This window comes from Pavona decussata, unplaced genomic scaffold, assembly GCF_977016875.1.
Source record: "Pavona decussata unplaced genomic scaffold, jaPavDecu1.1 SCAFFOLD_62, whole genome shotgun sequence".
Lineage (NCBI taxonomy): Eukaryota > Metazoa > Cnidaria > Anthozoa > Scleractinia > Agariciidae > Pavona > Pavona decussata.
In genome coordinates this window covers 368,646-388,088 of record NW_028145483.1, presented here as the reverse complement: position 1 = coordinate 388,088, position 19,443 = coordinate 368,646, and the positions used below count along the sequence as shown (strand labels likewise).

Here is a 19,443-nt window from a genome sequence, read left to right as displayed (position 1 = left end):
CGTGCTCACAAACTCGGTTAGCTCAGGTGAGCGCGCTGAGCCCTGCATGCGGGAACAAGGCTATCTATGACCTTAGCACAGTTCATGTGAATCTTGCTTGAATATTATATATATCTTTTAATAGGCCATTTCCGGCTTGCTGTGAGCCTCACTTTGAAAGCGAGGCTAAGTGCAAAGCTTTTATTATAAAAATAAGTTATCATTCATATGCAAACAAAGCTAATTTTTATAATACAAACTTTGTACTTAGCCTCGCTTTCATAATGAGGTTCACAGCAGCTCGGAAATGGCCTATTTGTTTGGATTTTTTTGTTTCATTCACGTTCTTTTCAACCCCTTTCCAAAGGTGCGAAAGGCTTAGGGATTTTTGCTCTGGTAGTTTTTTCAACTGAAATAAATGCAAAGAAGATAAACTACAAATAACCCTAATTTCATTAAAGTTTAGGGGAGCTAAGATTTGAATAAATTACCAATTGTAATTACCAATTGCATCCATCTGGTATATCTAGTTATGGAAATTTTCGTTGAAATTCTCGGTAGAGCTTTCTCGTATCTCCTGCCATCATACACTCTTTCTTTTTTTTATAAGAAGATATTTTATAAGAATATCGAGGTTGAAATTTGCGAAATTTTAAAAATATTTTAAGAATAAACCTGAGGTTGAAATTGTGAAAAGAATAGAATTTTGTGCGTTGAAAATCTGTAAATACAATACAATGATAGGTTTTTGGCGGAATAAAACAAGTATTCCATTCTCTAAACGGCAAAACTAACCAACCCTTGCTGGGAATTCACAAAAAGTTTACTGCAGTCATTGATTGACTTGATTGTCTTTGACACAGTTGAAACAAAATCGTCTACTTTCGTTTCCATCACGGCATTTCTGTGAGAAATGTTTTTTTTTTGGCCAAAACGGCCAAGTGTCGACTGAAGTGACATCTTGACCTAACTGACTGTAACAAACAGTGATGGAGCACGTGCACAGTGTAACGCGATACAGATCTAGACACCAAACACTTGTAATTGACTACTCAATACATCCTTTAACGGAATTTTACAATAACTGTCCAAATTCCCGCGCGCTGATTGGCTCGTAGCTATTGTCTATAAGAGTACAGACAATAAAAATGACGTTAGATCTAACGCGCGCGCTTTCTCAAAGAAAAAGATTGCCAATTCCGCTCGTACTTTTTCCATGTTATTGTAACAAACTAATCGACAGGAGTTTTCTATGGTCTATACTCTTATAGACCATGAAATGACGCCATAAAATGTCGAAAACTTGGCAGTGAAACCACTCGCCTGTGGCTTGTGGTTCCACTTGAGTTTTGAACTTTTTTGACGTCATTTTCTGGTCTGTAAGACTATAGACCATAGAAAACTGCCGTCGATTTGTTGAATATCATAAGCTATAATTAAGAATATTACAAGAATATTTTCAGCCTAACATCGGAAGAAAAATAGGAATATTCAGCTTGGGTCGGAAAAACAATATTCTTATAAAAAAGAAAGAGTGTATGTTATTTTTTAGCAGATGTATATCAGTAATATCAGTATATCAATAAGAATAGTGAATGGCAGTGACTGCCATTCACCAGAGCTTCTTAGTCAAATATTTGCGCAGTTTGTACCAAAGTACAGCCAAATCTCCGGTACAGTGCCCCTTTAAACGGAATGTACCAATTTTAAGGATAACTTTTACTCAAGTTCTTGTTTTCTGCACTGTCTTCTTCTTTCCAGGCGTTCTCTCTGTATCTCGATAGTACTGGTAATTCCACGCTGTTGTTGAGGGACGAAACTGACCCATTTTTCCATTTGCAACACGATCGTAATTTTTCAAGAGGGCATGAAGATGAACAGAAGGCTTGCAAAGTGAGACGGAAATTAGAACTAAACGAAAACAGAATAACTGGGTTGATTGCTGTGCTAAGAGACGGAAACACAAAATATGAAAACCCAAGAATCCACTTACACTTATCTTTGGTAAAAAGTTCGGGGAAAGTCATCTTTAAAATCATATAAACCATAAAAGGAACGAGGCATACACAATAAGCGATAACGATCGATTTGAAAATTCTCATGATGTTTTGGCTCTGCTTACGTCTCTTTTGTTCAGCAATACTGCTCCCTGCACTGCATTCTGGGTTAGGCCGTTGTCTTAAAGCACGCATGATACGAGAATACAAGATGACTATAGTAGTTAACGGTGCAATAGTTAGCATGATGAGCGCAACCATGTGGTAGATTGCAAGCGCCAAAGTGTCGTCCCATGTAGATCTGCAGAATGTTTCCACCCCAACGTCTTCAACTTTGTGGAAATAAAACATTGGTACCAAATAGCCCACGGCTATGAACCATACTGCAAACATCAGACTTATTCTTATCTTTCTTGACAGCAGTGTGGCTTTTAAGGGATACACCGTGGCGATGAATCTCTCGACAGCGATCAACACCAGGCTTAGAATGGATACTGTACTGGACACTGATCTGACATACACTCCTACTTTGCATCCAGGTGTGGCCAGAGGACCTTGAATTAGACTTCCTTTGCTTGTGATTATCTCATCAGTGAGGTACAGTGGCCAGGTTGTGAGACTTGCAAGAAAATCAGAAACCGTATTGACGTATTGACGTATTGGTGCTTGTTCTAAGGTTTGGATTTCTGTACACAGTAATAAACACCAGAAGGTTGCCAATCAAACCGCCAAAGGTGATTACAGCCATTGCTGTTGTGAAGAGAACAGAAACGGCTTCTGAGCACCGCGTGTCATTACTGGAATTGATTTGGGTGGAATTGTTCATTGTGATTAAGGTGACTTTTCTTTCTTTTCTTCTTGAAGAAACTAGCTATTTAAACCTGTAAGAAATTGAAAAAGTAACAATAATGCATGGTTAGAACACACTGAAGAAAATGGAACCCAACCGAGGACGATGAAGCAACTGACAGACAGACAGTCAGTCAGTGAGATACTAAGTCACTGAGTTAGTCAAGTAGTAGCTAATCAGTCCGTCGGTCAGTCAGTCAGACAGTCGACAATCAGACAGTCAGTCGGTCATTCGAATATTGCCCAGTCAGATGCTAAGTCACTCTGTTAGTCATTCAATCAGTCAGTCAGACAGTCGGTTAGTCAGTCAGTGAGATACTTAGTCACTCAGTCATTCATGTAGTCAGCCAATCGTCAGTCAGTCGACAGTCATAGAGTCAGTCAGTCAGTCAGATAGTGGTTAGTCATTAAGTTAGTCAGTCAGTCAGTCAGACGGACAGCCAGTCATCCAGTCAGCCAATAGTCAGATAGTCAGTCAGGCAGACAGTCAGTCAGTCAGATACCTAGTCACTCAGTCAGTTAGATAGTGGCCAGTCAGTCCGTCAGTCAGTCAGTCAGAAAGGTATGAGAATAGGCCTGTAAGCAAGGGAACAAAGGACTGGGGAGAATAATTTGGCGCGCGTTTGCTCTCGTTTACGTATTGAGAATATAATCTGACATTTTTTATCCAAATTTGATACTCAGAATTTCTCCATAAGAGAACATCATTGTTGCGTTCAATATATGTGTTTAGCTAAACGAAAACAGACAGTCAACTATTTTGACGAGCTCCACCAAAAACTAAACCTTTATGTTAATTAATATCGCCTGACCGCAGGAAAAAGCTCATTTAAACAGGAAATTCATATGAGCCGATTTTTTCCTTAAATCAAATCATTAGTCATGTCATGAACTGAAACCTTTATTGCGATCTCTTTTTTTTTTTTTTTTCTAATTTTATCCTCAGGGCCGTGCATAGCGGGGGGCAGAGGGGGCAGCTGCCTCCGCCAGGAAAACTCATTTTTTTTTTTCTAACATAGTGTCTTAGTTTACCGAGCTATTTTTTGTAGCTATATTGGTCCGAAATCACGAGAAAATCGACTAATTGACTGACAAAACATTCCTTCGATGTGAATTCAAAGTAATTGTCTTGTCTTTCGAGGCAAAAGCTAGTACGAGTTATGAAAATAATGATTTTGTAATTTGCGCTGCCTGTGGTTTAAATTTTGTGTGTAAATAAAGACTGACAAGCCTTACTCCCCGGAGCGGGTTTTAGCCTTTTTTTAAATCTAGCTTACACGAGGATGTTTTTTCAGAGCTAAATTGGTTTTTACAGCCTGCGCTACTCCCAAGTATTAAGGTCATTTGTGCCTGCTTAGTTTTGATTTTGCTGTTTTGAATTCTCTTCATTTTGAATATGACCTCTCATTCTGTATGTTCAACGACGCTGTTTTTATGCCTCATGGGGCATTTCAGCTGGGTTTGGTTTGGCTCGTTCACGCGTACGATTGCGTGATAATTTTAACCGGCCTTTCTTGTTGAGATTAGTGTTAGTAATGTTAGGACAGGAATTAATCATTGCTTGTTTCGTGCAATGAGCTTTCTGTAGTTGTTGTAACGCCGCGCCCGGCTATTAGTTTTTGTCACAAGGTGTTGTGTTTCTTGCCACGGCTATTTTATTTTTTTTTCTGGTTCTCTAATAATCGTTGTAGCGTGTTATAGAGCCGTATGCAACGTGTCACAGTAACAAAAGGCTTGAATTGTACGTAAATCACGATTGTGTTTTTGCAATGCTATGCTCCACTGTTATAGTGCGTTTAAATTGTGGGAGCTCAGTAATTTTCTCCCTTTGTTTAAAGCAGTGCATCGATTGTGTTTTAAATTTACTATTAAATGAGAGGCAAAGATTGGTTCAAGCTAAATAGGGTGTTTATGATATAAAAAGTCATGACAATTTAAGACAAAAAGCATCAGTGTGTTTTTTTTTTCTTAAAAGGTCTTAGGGCAGCTTTCCTTGTAGGGGTGACAACAAAACGTCCATTAGAAACCCTGTCTACATCTGTATACGGGAGAATCCTGTGAGGGGTGTGCGGTACCCCTAACTCGGTAATTGGTAACAATGAGCACCGGCTGCAAAATAGTCTTAAGGCTTTGTTAGTGGCAACTTTTCAGATGGACGTCGATACATAAATGAAAATTCAGTTATTGTTATTTTTGAACTCATCCTACAAGAAACGGCCCTTGTAAACAACATCAGAGAAGAAACGATAAGATCACGGTAAATAAAACAATTTATTATGGATGAATAAAATAACTAAATACAATGCTTACACTTCACATTAAACAACAATCAAAACCAGACAACTTTGCACATCTTATCTAACATTATTAATCGTCTCTTGAAAATCCCTTGAAAATCCAGTTGCTAAAGTGACGGCTGCGACATATTCCTACAAGGAATGGTGGCTACTTCTGCATGAAGAGGGGAGACTTGTCACCTGCGGCAAACGACTGCACAACATCAACAGTGGACTCAGGAAACCTGTTGCCATGACAGAACCGTACGGTGCGCCTGAATGACCAATCACAGAGCAGCTTTGATGGTTACTGGTTTTGCATCTTAGCGCCAAGGATGTCAGAGCGCTGAGGCTTAAAGTCGCGGGAAAACTCCATGAAGTTACTGTACTGTCTGTTCGGCGCGGAAACTGCGGGAAAACAGGATCGAGCGAAATGGCCGGTGTAGCATCTTGAGTTCGCTGATGTTTGTTCTTCAGCTCTCGTCTGCGCCATCTTGAGCGGCGGTTTTGGAACCAAACCTAGAAAAAATAAAACAATCGCCCAGCTTATGAATTGGCAATTTATGTAAAGAGCATGGGGTAAAACTAAGGATTGGGAGGGTATTCGTAACCTTCATTTTATTGGTTAGAGTCGGATGGCTCTTTTAGTGTTGATAAGAGTTTTTATTTTAAGGAGCTCCAATTTGGCGGACAAGACGATATAGGTTTTAATAGAGAAAAATCAGTGATATCGTGGTTCATTCCGGGGGTGGGGGCACTAGGCTTGTGTTCTAGAAATTAATTTTGTGGTACAGGTCCAAACGCAAATGACCAAATGTTCAGTTTTACAACTGAAAATGTATTTGTATTTCATTCTGGATCCTACATAAAGGCAAAAACTAATTTCAGACTCATCCGATGATCACGAGGTTTTTAACCTTTTAAACTTGCGACAGTGCAATTCACATCGTTAAATACCTTTGATAAAAACGAGTCAAAATCTCTTCTTGTAATTACTGCTATCGCTTTAAAAATTTAGTCGAATAGAAGTACAATCGCTAATGCTGCGCCATAAATATAAATTTTCCAGTCGGATTTACACACCCAGTTTCTTGCCCCGGGTTATTTCGTCTACTGCGTAATTACCAAACTGTTTTACCTGTATCCTGTCCTCTTTGATGTTCAGTTCCTGTGCAAGTGCTTCTCTGATTGTAATTCCAGGAAACTTTTCCTTAATGAAGCATTCTTCCAAGCGATCAAGTTGCTCTTCAGTGAAAGCTGTTCGGCGGCGCCTCTGACGCTTTCTTTTACCTTGGAAACAATTAAATGAACTACGTTAGCCTCGACGCAAATGCACGAGGTAATAGTTCCAATCGGCTTATGCGGCTTAAATTCAAGTTGGCGTTAGATACTAACTTGGGTCCTTAACTTTTTTAATACTTTAGAGTCACCATTTGTCATTTGCAGTTACAGTTATAGCCAGATTATTTTTGTAGTTTGTTGATCATAGTTTCGAAAGCTTAACTTAATAATTACTCAAACAGCAGCTTTTGATAAAAAGCCGGCACATTTTTTCTCGCTACAGAACTCTTTAAATTTAATTTAGAAATTTTAGAACGGCGAAACAAAGCCAAAACAAGAACCTTGATGCATATTTTCCTCTTATAAGTAAGCGACTTTCCTTGTTCTGTGAATTAAAGTTTTCACAATTGTAAAACAGAAATTCTAAATTCGAAGAGGAGGCCCAAATTTTCAGTTTAGGAAAATTTCCAGTAACTATCCGTTGATCTGATAAGCGAAAGGTTATTAAAAAATTTAAAATATATCAAGGCTATTCAGAGATCTAAGAACATTTCCGAGGCATAAATCCAACATACAATCCTAGTTCTGATGGCTTTAGATGGTTTGCTGCTTCGGTTATAATTCCGGGGAAAGTCTCAGTTCCAACGCACCCTTCGAAACGCTGACTCGTTCAGTAAGTTAAACGTGCACTTAACGAAATTTAAAGAAAAGAGAAACTCACTTATTAACCTGAGTGTATAATTTTTAACGCTAATTCACTCACTATTTTCCAGTTTGTTACGTTTCCTTTTGGATCCTCCAGAAGCCATATTTACGCTTGAATCGTTGTCTTCAACGTCACTGCTTGCACACGAGTCGCTTGTCTTTTGAGCACTGACTGCAAGATTTGTCACCGGTGTTCGTTCACCTTTTATTTCTATTCACGCGAGGGAGGGTTGGCATTGTGAACAATAAAGCTGTCAATCAACACATCAGGAAAAAGTCACACATCATGGAGTAAAGTAACTTCTACTTGACAAATTTAATTGTTATAAGAATCTTTCGTTGAATTCACTTTTGCCTCTTTTGTTCGCTTGTGAATTGAAGAGGCTGGCGATATTGCTGACCAGAAAATTAAACATCTCACGCTTTATTCAATTTCAATTCTGGTCTAGATGGTCAACTTATCAAGTCCAGGCCGGTAGGTTGTCTTGAAAAAATTCTATTTGCTTCTTGAATGAACGAACGAACGAACGAACGAAAGAACGAACGAACGAACGAACGAACGAACGAACGAACGAACGAACGAACGAACGAACGAACGAACGAACGAACGAACGAACGAACGAACGAATGAATGAATGAATGAATGAATGTCAGTGTATGAATGAATGGGTTTTGCAATCTAGCCAAGACGCACGTAATTGCACGCATATGTTTGTAACATTGCGCGCACCAAAATTGCAGTATTAACCGCTAATGATTCACCCAATATTTTAGGTGTGAAGGAAAAATCATTCGGGCGTGAAAGGTAAGCAGTGTTTCCAAACCTTAGACACAAAAGATACTACGCAATTAAAAAAAATTTCAAACAAAAAAATGTCATGTTTGCTAATCCTCATTGCTGTCCTTACAGTAGCCTCTTGTCAAGAATAGTATTCAGCTGTACGGTCATGCCAAATCGCTAACCAATTCTGGGATCACTATCTCGTAGTTTTATTTGTAAGATGAAATAAAAACGTGACGATGTGGCATTTTCTCACCTTATACGTAAACAGTACCTCATTAATACTGATATACCTATTAACCGTTGTACTTTTGTTCGCCTTACGTGTTATATCAAAGGTGTGATGTTATAATGTGTAATTAACTAAAACAAAATCTTTGACAATATTTTTGACAATCTTAGAGTTTATTTGTAGACTTTTGAAAAGATCGTTAAAGGAGCGTTGACGAGACTGAAAAAATGTGAGAGGTGGTCTGCGTAAAGAGCGCGCACTATGTGCTAGTCTTCCTACAGAAGCTGTTAATGGTAACTGGAAGAGACTGCATGTGCGAGCTCGGAGTACTATTGATAGCTGTTGCCGTTCACACGCACTCATTCAAACTCTCGCGGTGTCTTAAGCTAGGCTAATTTATAATATGGATTTATGATCCTTGTTTATACGTATAACGATTTATCGGCTCGATCACTAAGTTTTATCGCATGGGTCAATTTACACGATACATTTTGTCACCCGATTTCCTTGTCTGCTGGTGTAACGCGCGGTGGAAAAAGGCGTGATTAAAAATGTCTGTAGCACTGACCGATTTTTATAAATTGGGTCAATTTTCGTCTGTTTGCTCATCTTCTTTGCCAAATTAGGACATATCCGCCCAATAAATTGTTACGTGAAAATCACCGCCTTAATAGTTTATTTCTCCCACGTGCTCGAAGATCTTATGCAAAACTAGAGGGTTGTGAACAAAAAATACTATGTGGGCTTTTCCGTTCCCTTCAAAAACAGAAAAAATAAGAAAAAAGAAAATTCTAACTTGCGGGTCGAGGAAATAAGGAGTAGGACACGAAGTGAATGCATCAGATAATTAACTCTGTATTCTATGTTAAAGTGCTAAATTGAGCCTATTTTACTGAGCGTTTATAGTCATAGTAAAGAAATGAAAGACTTCACGAGACAAAGAAAAATATTTGACGTCGGCGGGCGGAAACCCAACCCATGACTCACCGGATTTAATCAACTCTTGCTAAACATCATAAGTGATTTGGTTCACACCGAATTAGTTCAAAAATGTTTTGTTTTCTTTTGTCCATAGTTAAGCCAAAAGCCGGTCATTATTTCATTCAATGTATTGGGATTTCTAATTTTTGTTTAATTTGCGCCAAATCATCTTTTTCAACTGCAGGAGTGAGGGAAATATAAACTCACTAGTTACTGCGCGTAAACGTGGATCAATATTTAGGGGAAAAGAAACGAAACAGAGTTGAATCCTTTTGAATGTTTGGTTTTTTCAACCGAGTGGTAACCAAAGGTAATTTTATCATCGTAAATAGAATCCCTTTACGATGGCCAAGTAACCTCTGGTTATCAACTCTGCTGTTAAACCAAACATTCGTTTCACTCTTCCCACCGACGAAGCACCACGGACAGTTTCTTTAGAAACTAACCCCCTTATGCAAACAGTCGGTGAAAAATGGCGAGCGATAGATTTGTCTGTAATAAAATTATACGATGGCTCGAAGATATGAATTTTATTTTCTCGTTTTAAAAACAATATTTTACTCACTCGTTGCGCTTCTTCGGAAAATATTGTTTTTACAACTCGAAAATAAAATTCATATCTTTGCGCCGCCGTGTAATCATCCTCTATGTATCTTGGTAGCACTACGCACACTCAAAATGGAGACGAATACAACACTTGACCACAACAATTCTCAATTATAACATTTATTTATTTACAATACCTCCAACTCATCTTTATCGTTTTACAGTGCTAAAAAAAATTACTTCTTGTTACAGTCATCAGTAGCCAGATAGCTTATAAACTTAAAATCTAGTTAATCAATTTTATACATGTACAAAAGACCTATATATAATGGCTCTGTCATTTTCTTGTATTCATTCTTGTCAAAAACACATTAATTTTACACAATTGTTTTAATTATCGCTTTTGACATGCAACTTCAGTATGGTTGGAATCTGCGTGAAATACGGCTGTATGGTAATCTTGCTGGCTCAGCAGGTCTGATCTGGAACTGGTCAGGGTGGAACAGAGGTAACGGGCAGGAAAGATCACCCGTAAACTGGTTTGACTGGACTGACGAGTGACTCTTGGCTGGTTTGATCGGTCTGCAGTATTGTTGATCTTCTGAGCTCTCTTCCACCAGTGGATAGGAGATGTATTCAGCTTGCTTCGAGTGGTCTGAGTGAAGGGATCGGTTCACAAACTGCAGTCTTCTCTGATACGCTACTCTGTTTTCAAGAAGGTCAAACTGGTTTGACGGAGTGGTCTGACAGACGGACGTCATCTTTCGTTCTAATTTTCTTGACTTGGTTCGTCGGTTCTGAAACCAATACTGAAAAAAGAAAACAAAACATATTAATTAATTTGCTTATCGAACCAGCAAGAACATAATTGAATCTGACAAAAAATCACAGCATTCTACCGGCGAATCCCAGTACTGATATCACAATCAATTTAATTAGACCCAGAGCTCAGCAATTTGTACAAAATCATTTCAAATGGAACAAACACAAAACAGTCCAATTGGAATGCACCAAAAAAACAAAATGTGTTTTTGCGAGATATCTTTTGTACGTCAAGTTTCAAGTTTATTTTTGCCAATATAAATGAAATTTATTACAAACGTAAAAATGATAAAATAAAGGTGGCGAGGAAGCCCATGAGAAACCACAAGGCTTTTAAATAATGGACTCATTATATCATGTATTATTTACAGTTTGACAGTAGAATAATGACAAAAAACAATGGCAGAGTAGAATGGAACAGGGCTAAGACATTACATTCTCAGTTAGTACATTAATTTCGGTATGAAAGCCATGCATCTTATACGCATGAAAGAAAATTATGAGAAACAATATTTTGTTTCTCCTTTTGGCCACAGCATTTGCGAAACAGGCAAGGAAATTATGTTAGAGAATTTTGCAATGCACGTCAGTGTCATGTTAGTTTCGCATAAGTTGATTGATTTTCATTATTATCAATCGACGAGGAGCCCATGGCCCGGAGAGTGCAACTTCAACACTAAGCCTATCTCACGGCTTTTTCACAGACCTGTTTATTTTTAGACAGGTTTCAGATTACGTAAGTTCCGTTTGCATCAGAAATATGATATATGTAGGAAAAGAAAAAATGGCCGCCAGTTGTTAGTTGTACGCTCCAGGAAATGGGCCCCTGAAAAAACTATATGTCGCGGGCTGATTGTTTTGTTGTGTTTTGAACTGTAGCCAAATCAATATTTTACGTTGACCGTTTTCAATTCTAAATGACGAGAAAACGTTACGCAGAAACTCACCTTTACACTTTTGATCGGGATCCCAAGTCTCTGTCCCAGTTCCTCGTAATCGTAAGCTGTCAAATATGGCCGCCGTATGAACGCTTCTTCCAGCTCCAACACTTCGTTCCGCGAGAAGATCGTGCGTTGTCGCCTCTTCCTCGGTGCCTGCTCGGGATGAGTCGATACTTGATCGGGCTCGCTGTCACAATCGCTGCTGGAACTTTTTATGCCAAAATAAGGAGTCAACAATGGGCTGGTTTCTCTGTGGCTGGGACGAGGACTTGCGCAGTCGGAGTAAGGTGATAATGACGGGCTGGTATCACTGTGACATTCTGCAAGGGAAAACAAAAACGTCATTATAATTCATTTGAATTGGACTAATTTTCTCAATGCTCGTTGTCTGAAAGAATTCTGCTCTTTATATTGAAATTAGCGGGCAGGAAATAATCATGGCAATCATGGCAATGACCTAATTAGGTTTTGAATCACGCTGCTGCAAGCCTCTGGGCTGTCTATAGACTAAGATACAAACGTAACAGCACCACCGGGCTTACACAATCAAAAACAACGCATATATATGCTTATAATCGTTCGAAATAGCTCTGACCATTAGGTAAATGTTTTCGAATTTTTCCGTTGAAACTCATTAAGGCAAATATGAATTAATAAAAGTATGATTAATTTATTTTTTGTAAAACAAACAAACAAACAAACAAACGAAGATTGATTCCGTAAAATTCATACACTGGATTACAGTATCATAACAATATCGTCTGTCAACTGAACAGGAAAGGCCAAAACGGGTTTACTTTAACCCTTTAAACTTTCTTTTTATTTTCATGTTTTTGAGTTCGCCTTGTTCTGGGTTGATTTTGTAACATTATAGTGACAGGAACTGTCAACAACAACACATTGTTTTTAAGAACAGCGGGAGACCTTTGTATTTCTTTCTGTGTTTGCATTGATAGTTGGGCCCCCGTTGGGTTACAAAGTCAAATATTCCACACTTTTTGGTCCTTAAACTAGGAAAAATGCATTATGTTGCCAAGCTGTAGCTTGAGAATTTAAGCTGGAAACCTTTTATTGCCCTCCACATCTATGGCACGATATTTCACTACAATTGGCAGAATGTGGGTTGCATGCAATGAATGATTTGTTTTACAGGCAGATATGAACATGTCGCATTTTTAACCTAGTTTTTCTTGCATTTAAGTACCTTGAGAGTACAAAGTTTACTAGAAATTGCCAGAGAACGTTAAAGGTACTCCTTTAGACCTGCCAATGCCAGAAACCTCTTCAATCAAACGTTGTATCTGGCGTTGTTTGTTTTCCAACATAGGCTATTCTCCTCTTGTACCGAGCGAGTAAAATTATCGTTCGCCGGCGAACGATAAAACGAATAAAAAAATGTGAAAGGGTTAGGTTTTAACCTTTGAGTAACATGCTTGAAAACGCTAATTTTGAAAGGCTAGTGTGAGAGTTCAACTTACCGGGACCCGACGACGACTGCATGATGTCATTTGCTAGACCCAGGATACTGCAGATGGAGAAGTCGGTGAGTGGCTTACTGGAGACTGGTGTAAGGATAGGAGGCTCGGGAAACGACACACGTGATCCTCTGGCATGCGCAGAACGCACAAGAAGGTCCATAAGTGCAGCGACTGAATTAAACTGGTTACACTCCATTTCAACTACTCTGATGCACTTGCTACACTGTGCTACACAAACTGATAAAGAACCCACTTGAATGCAACCCTTATTTATACCCTGACACCGGTCAGTCACCGAACAACAAAGCCGGCGCGCGGGCCGACAAACAAATTGTTTTGTTAGCTGCCGATAACAAGTTTACAGTTATCAAACTGGCACGCGCCGCTCTTATCAAAGGTCATAATATCAAAGGCGGTCATAATAAACAAACAACTCTTCGTTGCCGATAACAAGAGACTCGACTTTTTGTTGACAAATTATGGCAGTTATTTTTTAGAAACGATTGTGTTCTTAGTTATTCATTGCCCGCTTTCCCGCTTCTTCAGAAGATCATCTAAAGTTCTCAAGGCTTATTGAACTGTCATAATTTTTTGTTTCGGGAGGTTTTTACTAAACAAACTGAAAACAATTTATTTATTGTTGTGGTATTATAGGTAATAATGTTGCTCAAGAGATCTCTTTTGTTCCGCACGTTAGTCATGACTATATATCGAGAAGCTAAAATATCTAAAAACGAATATTTGGTCTTATCGACTGAGTCGACAAGCTAACTTGGCCGCCGTAAAGCTGTCCAATCTCTTTACAGTACCCAAATTATCTTATCAACCCAGTTGATAAAACGAAATATTTGGCTTTATCAAAATAGTTGATACGGACGGTAATTTGGCGAGTGCTTGCTCTGACGAAGGGCTAATTTATAACGCTCGAAACGTTAGCAATCGAATCTCTTTACGGTGGCCAATTTACCTTTAGTTACCAACTCAGTTGATAAACCAAACATTCGTTTTCTCTCCCCACAGGTGCAGCAACAAGGTTTCTTTTAGAGACTATCCCCTTACCCATTTAATAAAATCAAATAGTCGTTTCCACTCCTTCTTACTGAAGCAACACCGAGCACCGGCTGCAAAATAGTCTCAAGGCTTTTGTTAGTGGCAACTTTTACTGACATCAGTGCAATAGTAAAAAATTTTGTTGTAATTGTTATTTTTGAAGAGAGACGACCCTTGTAAACATAATCAGAGAGGAAACGATATGGTCACGGTAAATGACACAATGCAATTTATTACGGATGAATAAAACGACTAAATAGAATGCTTACACTTCACAGTTCAACCTTAATAAACAATTTTAAAAGACAACTTTGCACATCTTATGTAAGTCTAACATTATTAATCGTCCCTTGAAAATCCAGTTGCTAAAGTGACGGCTGCTACATATTCCTCCAAGGAATGGTGGTTACTTCTGCATGAAGAGGGGAGACTTGTCACTCGCGGCAAACGACTGCACAACATCGACAGTGGACTCGGGAAACCTGTTGCCATGACAGAGCCGTACGGCGCGCCTGAATGACCAATCACAGAGCAGCTTTGATGTTCACTGGTTTTGCATCTTAGCGCCAAGGATGTCTCAGCGCTGGGGCTGAAAGGAGCGGGAAAACTCCATGAAGTGACTGTACTGTCCGGTCGGCGCGGAAATGGCGGGAAAACAGGAGCGGGTGGAATGGCGGGTGTAGCATCTTGAGTTCGTTGACGTTCGTTTTTCAGCTCGCGTCTTCGCCATCTTGAGCGGCGGTTTTGGAACCAAACCTGGCAAAAATAAAACAATCGCTCAGCTTATGAATTGGAAATTTATGTAAAGTGCATGAGATAACACAAAGAGTTGAGAAGGCATTCGTAACCTTCATTTTATTGGCTAGAGTAAGATGGCTTTCTTAGTGCTGATGAGAATTTTCAAGGAGCTCTTACCCAACATGACGATACAGGTTTTAATCGAGAAAAAATGATATCCTGGTTCATTCCGCGGGGCACTAGGCTTATGTTCTAGACTTTAATCTTGTGGTATAGGACCAAAGGCAAATGACCAAATTGGTTCAGTTTTACAACTGAAAATGTATTTCTATTCCATTTTGGATCCTACATGAAGGCAAAAACTAATTTCAGACTCATCACGAGGTTCTAACCTTTTAACCTTGCGACAGTGCAACTTACATCGTGAAGTTTCTTTGATATATAAAAAATGTGTCAAAATCTTATCTTGTATTTACTGCTATCGGTTTAAAAATTTTTGTCGAATAGAAGTACAATTTCCAATGCTGCGCCATAAATATAAATTTTCCAGTCGGATTTACACACCAAGTTTCTTTCCCTGGATTTTTTTGTCTACTGTGTAATTACCAAACTCTTTTACCTGTATCCTATCCTCTTTAATGTTCAGTTCCTGTGCAAGTGCTTCTCTGATGGTGATTCCTGGAAACTTTTCCTCAATAAAGCATTCTTCCAAGCGATCAAGTTGCTCTTCAGTGAAAGCTGTTCGGCGGCGCCTCTGACGCATTGTGATGTTACCTTGGAAACAAATAAATAAACTGCGTTAGCCTCTACGCAAATGCACGTGTTAGTTCCAATCGACTTACTGTTTAACTCTTGTTTAATACTTTACACCATTTGTTATGACATTCGAACTCTCCCATTTTTGAGCATTTAAAGCCAGATTATTTTTGTAGTTTCAAAAGCTTAACTTAATTACTCACGGAGCAGCATTTGATACAAAGACGGCAAATTTTTTAGTCTTGCTACAGAAAGTTTTCAGAACCACGTAAATTCAATTTGGCGCTTTTCGAACGGCGAAATAAAGCTGAAACAAGAAAATTTATGGGTATTTTCCTCTTATAAATAAGTGGCTATCCTTTTTCTGTGAATTAAAGTTTTCATAACTCTAAAACAAAAATTCTAAATTCGAAGAGGAGCCCCAAATTTTCGGGTCGGGAAAATTTCCAGTAACTATCCCTTGATCTGATAAGCGAAATGTAATTAAAACATTTAAAATATATCAAGGCTATTCAGAGATCTAAGAACGTTTCCGAGGCATAAATCCAACATACAATCCTAGTTCTGATGGCTTTACATCTTTTGGTGTTTCGGTTTTCATTCCAGGGAAGGACTCAGTTCCAACGCACCCTTCGAAACCGGTGACTCGTTCAGTAAGTTAAACGTGCCCTTAGCGAAATTTAAAGAAAAACGAATCTCACTTATAAACCTGAGTGTATAACTTTTAACGCTAATTCACTCACCACTTTCCAGTTCGTTAAATTTCCTTTTGTATCCTCCAGAAGCCATATTTACGCTTGAATCGTTGTCTTCAACACTACTAGCACACGAGTCGTTAGTCTTTTGAGCACTGACTGCAGGATTTGTCATCACACGCGTGTCCACTCCCCTTTTATTTCTACCCACGCGAGGGTGGGTGGGCATTGTGAACAATACAGCTGTCAATCAACACATCAGGAAAAAGTCACACATCATGGAGTAAAGTAACATCTACTTGACAAATTTAATTGTTATAAGAATCTTTTGTTGTATTCACTTTTGCATCTTTTGTTTGCTTGTGAATTGAAGACGCTGGCAATATCGCTGACCAGAAAATTAAACATCTTCTTTGTTCAATTTCAATTCAAATAGTCAACTATCAAGATCAACAAACGATAAAAACCTGATACAAAACTTGTGTTAATGTTATGAGTCAGTTGCCACTTTATTTTTTGTAATAAAAGCACATGCTCTCTTGATTATTAATTATAAACAAATAAATTAAAACGTCTTAATTCGATCAAAATTTTGAATTATACTAACACTAGGCATTACAGTCACTACAAATGAGTTTTTGAAAACGGTTCTCTTAGGACCTTTGGGTGACTTTTCTCAGGCTGGTAGGTTGCTGAACAAGCATGTCAACAGCAATAGTCTTGAGCAAATTTCATTTGCTTTTTGTCATAATTACTGGTGGTCGCACCAAAGTTCAAACTAAAATAAAAACATTTTTCCCAGCAAAGCATTGAGAAAAACCAAAACGGCAGAAAAGAGCTTGTTCACTGAATTACTCTTACTGACACAAACAGTTCCACGTTCAAATTTTAGACAGAGTGAACTAGACAATGGATTCCAGAGTGCAATGCCTTTCTTTTCTTCTTAAAGTTAGCAATTGCAGTTTTTGCTGTTTTTGCACAACATAGTTAGTGGCGCTACAAAACAAGGGAGACAGATGGTAAGAGCGAACTCGTGAGGCACGAGAGGCCCTTCGAACGCGTGGATTCTCGCGTGCAACCTCACTCCCGCTCTTTATTTTCTCGCCGCTCTGTCCGTGCAGGTTCGTCTTAATAATGAACCTACACAAACAAAAGGATTGTTTTGCAATGTAACATAGACCATGTAATAGCAGGCATGTAGCATTGCGCGCGACAAAATTGCAGTATTATCAGTCCTGCTGACTATTTAACTCTATCATTGTGCTTGGGAAATGTTTCACCCAACATTGAAATAAAATGTGCGCGAGATCATTCGCACGTGAAGGTTGAGCGGTGTTTCCAAACCTCAAAAACCTGATTACCAGTCAGACATGAAAGTTGCGGCACACTTTACAGTAGTCTCTTGTCATGAAAGGCTTACAGATCTTTACAGCTGTACGAGTTTCTTCGTCATGAAGAAATTGCTGATCGATTCTAGGATCATGATCTTGCAATTTTTCTTCTAAGATGAAATAAAACGTGAAAAAAGTGGCATATTTCTCACCTTATAGGTAAACAATACTTCATTAATACTGATATACAAATTACGCGTGGTGCTTTTGTTCATCTTTATACGTGTTATACAAAAGGTGTGATGTTATAATGTGTAATTCACTAAAAGAAAACATTCGACAAAATATTTAGAAACCTTAGAGTTTATTTGTAGCCTTTTGAAAAGATCGTTAAAGGAGCGTCGACGAGACTGAAAAAATGTGAGAGGTGGTCTGCGTAAAGAGTGTGCTTTACGTGCTAGTCTCCATACAGAAGTTGTTAATGGTAAAGAGGCTGCATGCGCGAGCTCGGAGTGCTATTGATAGCTCTTCCCGTTCACACGCACTCATTCAAACTCTCGCGGTGTCTTAAGCTAGGCTGATTTATACTATGGATTTATGATCCATGTTTATACGTATAACGATTTACCGGCTCGATCACTAATTTTTATCGCATGGGTCAATTTACACGATACATTTCCTTGTCTGTTGGTGTAACACGCGGTGAAAAAAGGCATGATTAAAAATGTTTGTAGCACTGACAGATTTTTATAAATTGGGTCGATTCTCGTCCGTTCGCTCATCTTCTTTGCCAAATTAGAACAAATCCGCTCGATTAATTGTTACGTGAAAATTAGCCTTAATAGTTTATTTCTCCCACGTGCTCGAAGATCTTATGCAAAACTAGAGACTATGTAAACAAAAAATACTATGTGGGCTTTACCGTTTCCTTAAAAAAAATAAGGAAAAAAGTTCTAACTCGCGGGTCGAGGAACGGTAGGACACAAACTTGATGCATCACTGGAGAATTAACGTACTATGTAGTGTATGTTAAAGTGCTAAATTGAGCCCGTTTTACTGGCAGAGCGTTTATAGCCAAAGTGAGGAAATGAGAGACTGCACGAGGCAAAGAAGAAACATTTGAAGTCGGCGGGTATCCAACCCATGACTCACCGGATTTGATCAACCCTTGCTAAACAGAATAAGTGATTTGATTCAGACCGAATTACTTCAAAATTCTTTTGTTTTCTTTTGTCCACTTAGGCCAAAAGCCGATCATTATTTCATTCAATGTATTCAGATTTCTAATTTTTGTTGTATGCGTCATATCAGCTTGTTCAACTGCAGCCCTTCTATTTTCTCTTTAAGTCATCGAGCGAGGGAAATATAAACTCACTAGTTATTGTGCGTAAACGTGGATCAATATTCAGGGCAAAAGAAACGAAACAAAGTTGACTCCTTTTGAATAATTGGTTTTATCAACAGAGTGGTAACTAAAGGTAATTTGGCCATTGTAAATCGAATCCCTTTACGGTGACCAAGTAACCTTTAGTTATCAACTCTGTTGTTAAACCAAACATTCGTTTCACTCTTCCCACCGACGAAGCACCAAGGACAGTTTCTTTAAAAACTAACCCCCTTACACAAACAGTCGGTGAAAAATGCCGAGAGATAGATTTGTCTATAATAAAATTATACGATGGCTCGAAGATATGAATTTTATTTTCTCGTGTTAAAAACAATATTTTACACACTCGTTGCGCTCTTTCGGAAAATATTGTTTTTACAACTCGAAAATAAAATTCATATCTTCGCGCCGCTGGAAATCATCCTCTATGTATCATTTTTCTCGCCCTCCCTCAGTTTGGTAGCATTACGCACACTCGAAATGGAGCCGAATAAGTCACTTGACCACAACAATTCTCAATTATAACATGCATTTATTTACAACACCTCCAACTCATCTTTATCGTTTTACAGTGCAAAACAAAATAACTTCTTGTTACAGTCATCAGTAGCCAGATAG

The 19,443-nt window shown here is 38.6% G+C and overlaps 2 protein-coding genes and 1 pseudogene across 5 annotated transcripts in view; all 3 read right to left on the bottom strand.

Annotated features, from left to right (window-relative positions):
* Positions 1-1,608: 1,608 nt before the first annotated feature.
* LOC146478829 (neuropeptide FF receptor 1-like) overlaps positions 1,609-19,443 on the bottom strand; it is a 94,401-nt pseudogene continuing 76,566 nt past the window's right edge. The window contains exon 3 of the transcript XR_014865053.1: positions 1,609-2,857. The product of XR_014865053.1 is annotated as a neuropeptide FF receptor 1-like (transcript). The remainder of the gene's footprint in view (positions 2,858-19,443) is intronic.
* LOC146478840 (uncharacterized) lies at positions 9,887-11,791 on the bottom strand. Its single transcript, XM_085111598.1, has 2 exons — positions 11,397-11,791; positions 9,887-10,436 (listed from the first exon to the last, which is right to left on the bottom strand). Exons 1-2 carry the CDS (start codon positions 11,733-11,735, stop codon positions 10,044-10,046), a joined length of 732 nt encoding a protein of 243 aa, XP_084967724.1. The 5' UTR covers positions 11,736-11,791; the 3' UTR covers positions 9,887-10,043.
* LOC146478839 (uncharacterized) lies at positions 14,190-16,526 on the bottom strand. 3 transcript variants are annotated; one of them, XM_085111596.1, is made up of 4 exons: positions 16,315-16,526; positions 16,156-16,262; positions 15,276-15,430; positions 14,190-14,674 (listed from the first exon to the last, which is right to left on the bottom strand). In XM_085111596.1, exons 2-4 carry the CDS (start codon positions 16,199-16,201, stop codon positions 14,258-14,260), a joined length of 618 nt encoding a protein of 205 aa, XP_084967722.1. In that variant the 5' UTR covers positions 16,202-16,262; positions 16,315-16,526; the 3' UTR covers positions 14,190-14,257. The 3 variants fall into 3 exon arrangements, with proteins under 3 accessions (XP_084967722.1, XP_084967720.1, XP_084967721.1); XM_085111594.1 differs by having other exon boundaries at positions 16,156-16,526; XM_085111595.1 differs by having other exon boundaries at positions 16,159-16,526.

Coding starts and splice junctions, on each gene's coding strand:
- LOC146478840 (XM_085111598.1), bottom strand. CDS start 11,735: ATGACGTTTTTGTTTTCCCTTGCAGAATGTCACAGTGATACCAGCCCG. Junction 10,437..11,396: donor TCCCGATCAAAAGTGTAAAG/GTGAGTTTCTGC, acceptor TTCTTTTTTCAG/TATTGGTTTCAGAACCGACG.
- LOC146478839 (XM_085111594.1), bottom strand. CDS start 16,336: ATGCCCACCCACCCTCGCGTGGGTAGAAATAAAAGGGGAGTGGACACG. Junction 15,431..16,155: donor ATTTAACGAACTGGAAAGTG/GTGAGTGAATTA, acceptor TTTGTTTCCAAG/GTAACATCACAATGCGTCAG. Junction 14,675..15,275: donor TTAAAGAGGATAGGATACAG/GTAAAAGAGTTT, acceptor TATTTTTGCCAG/GTTTGGTTCCAAAACCGCCG.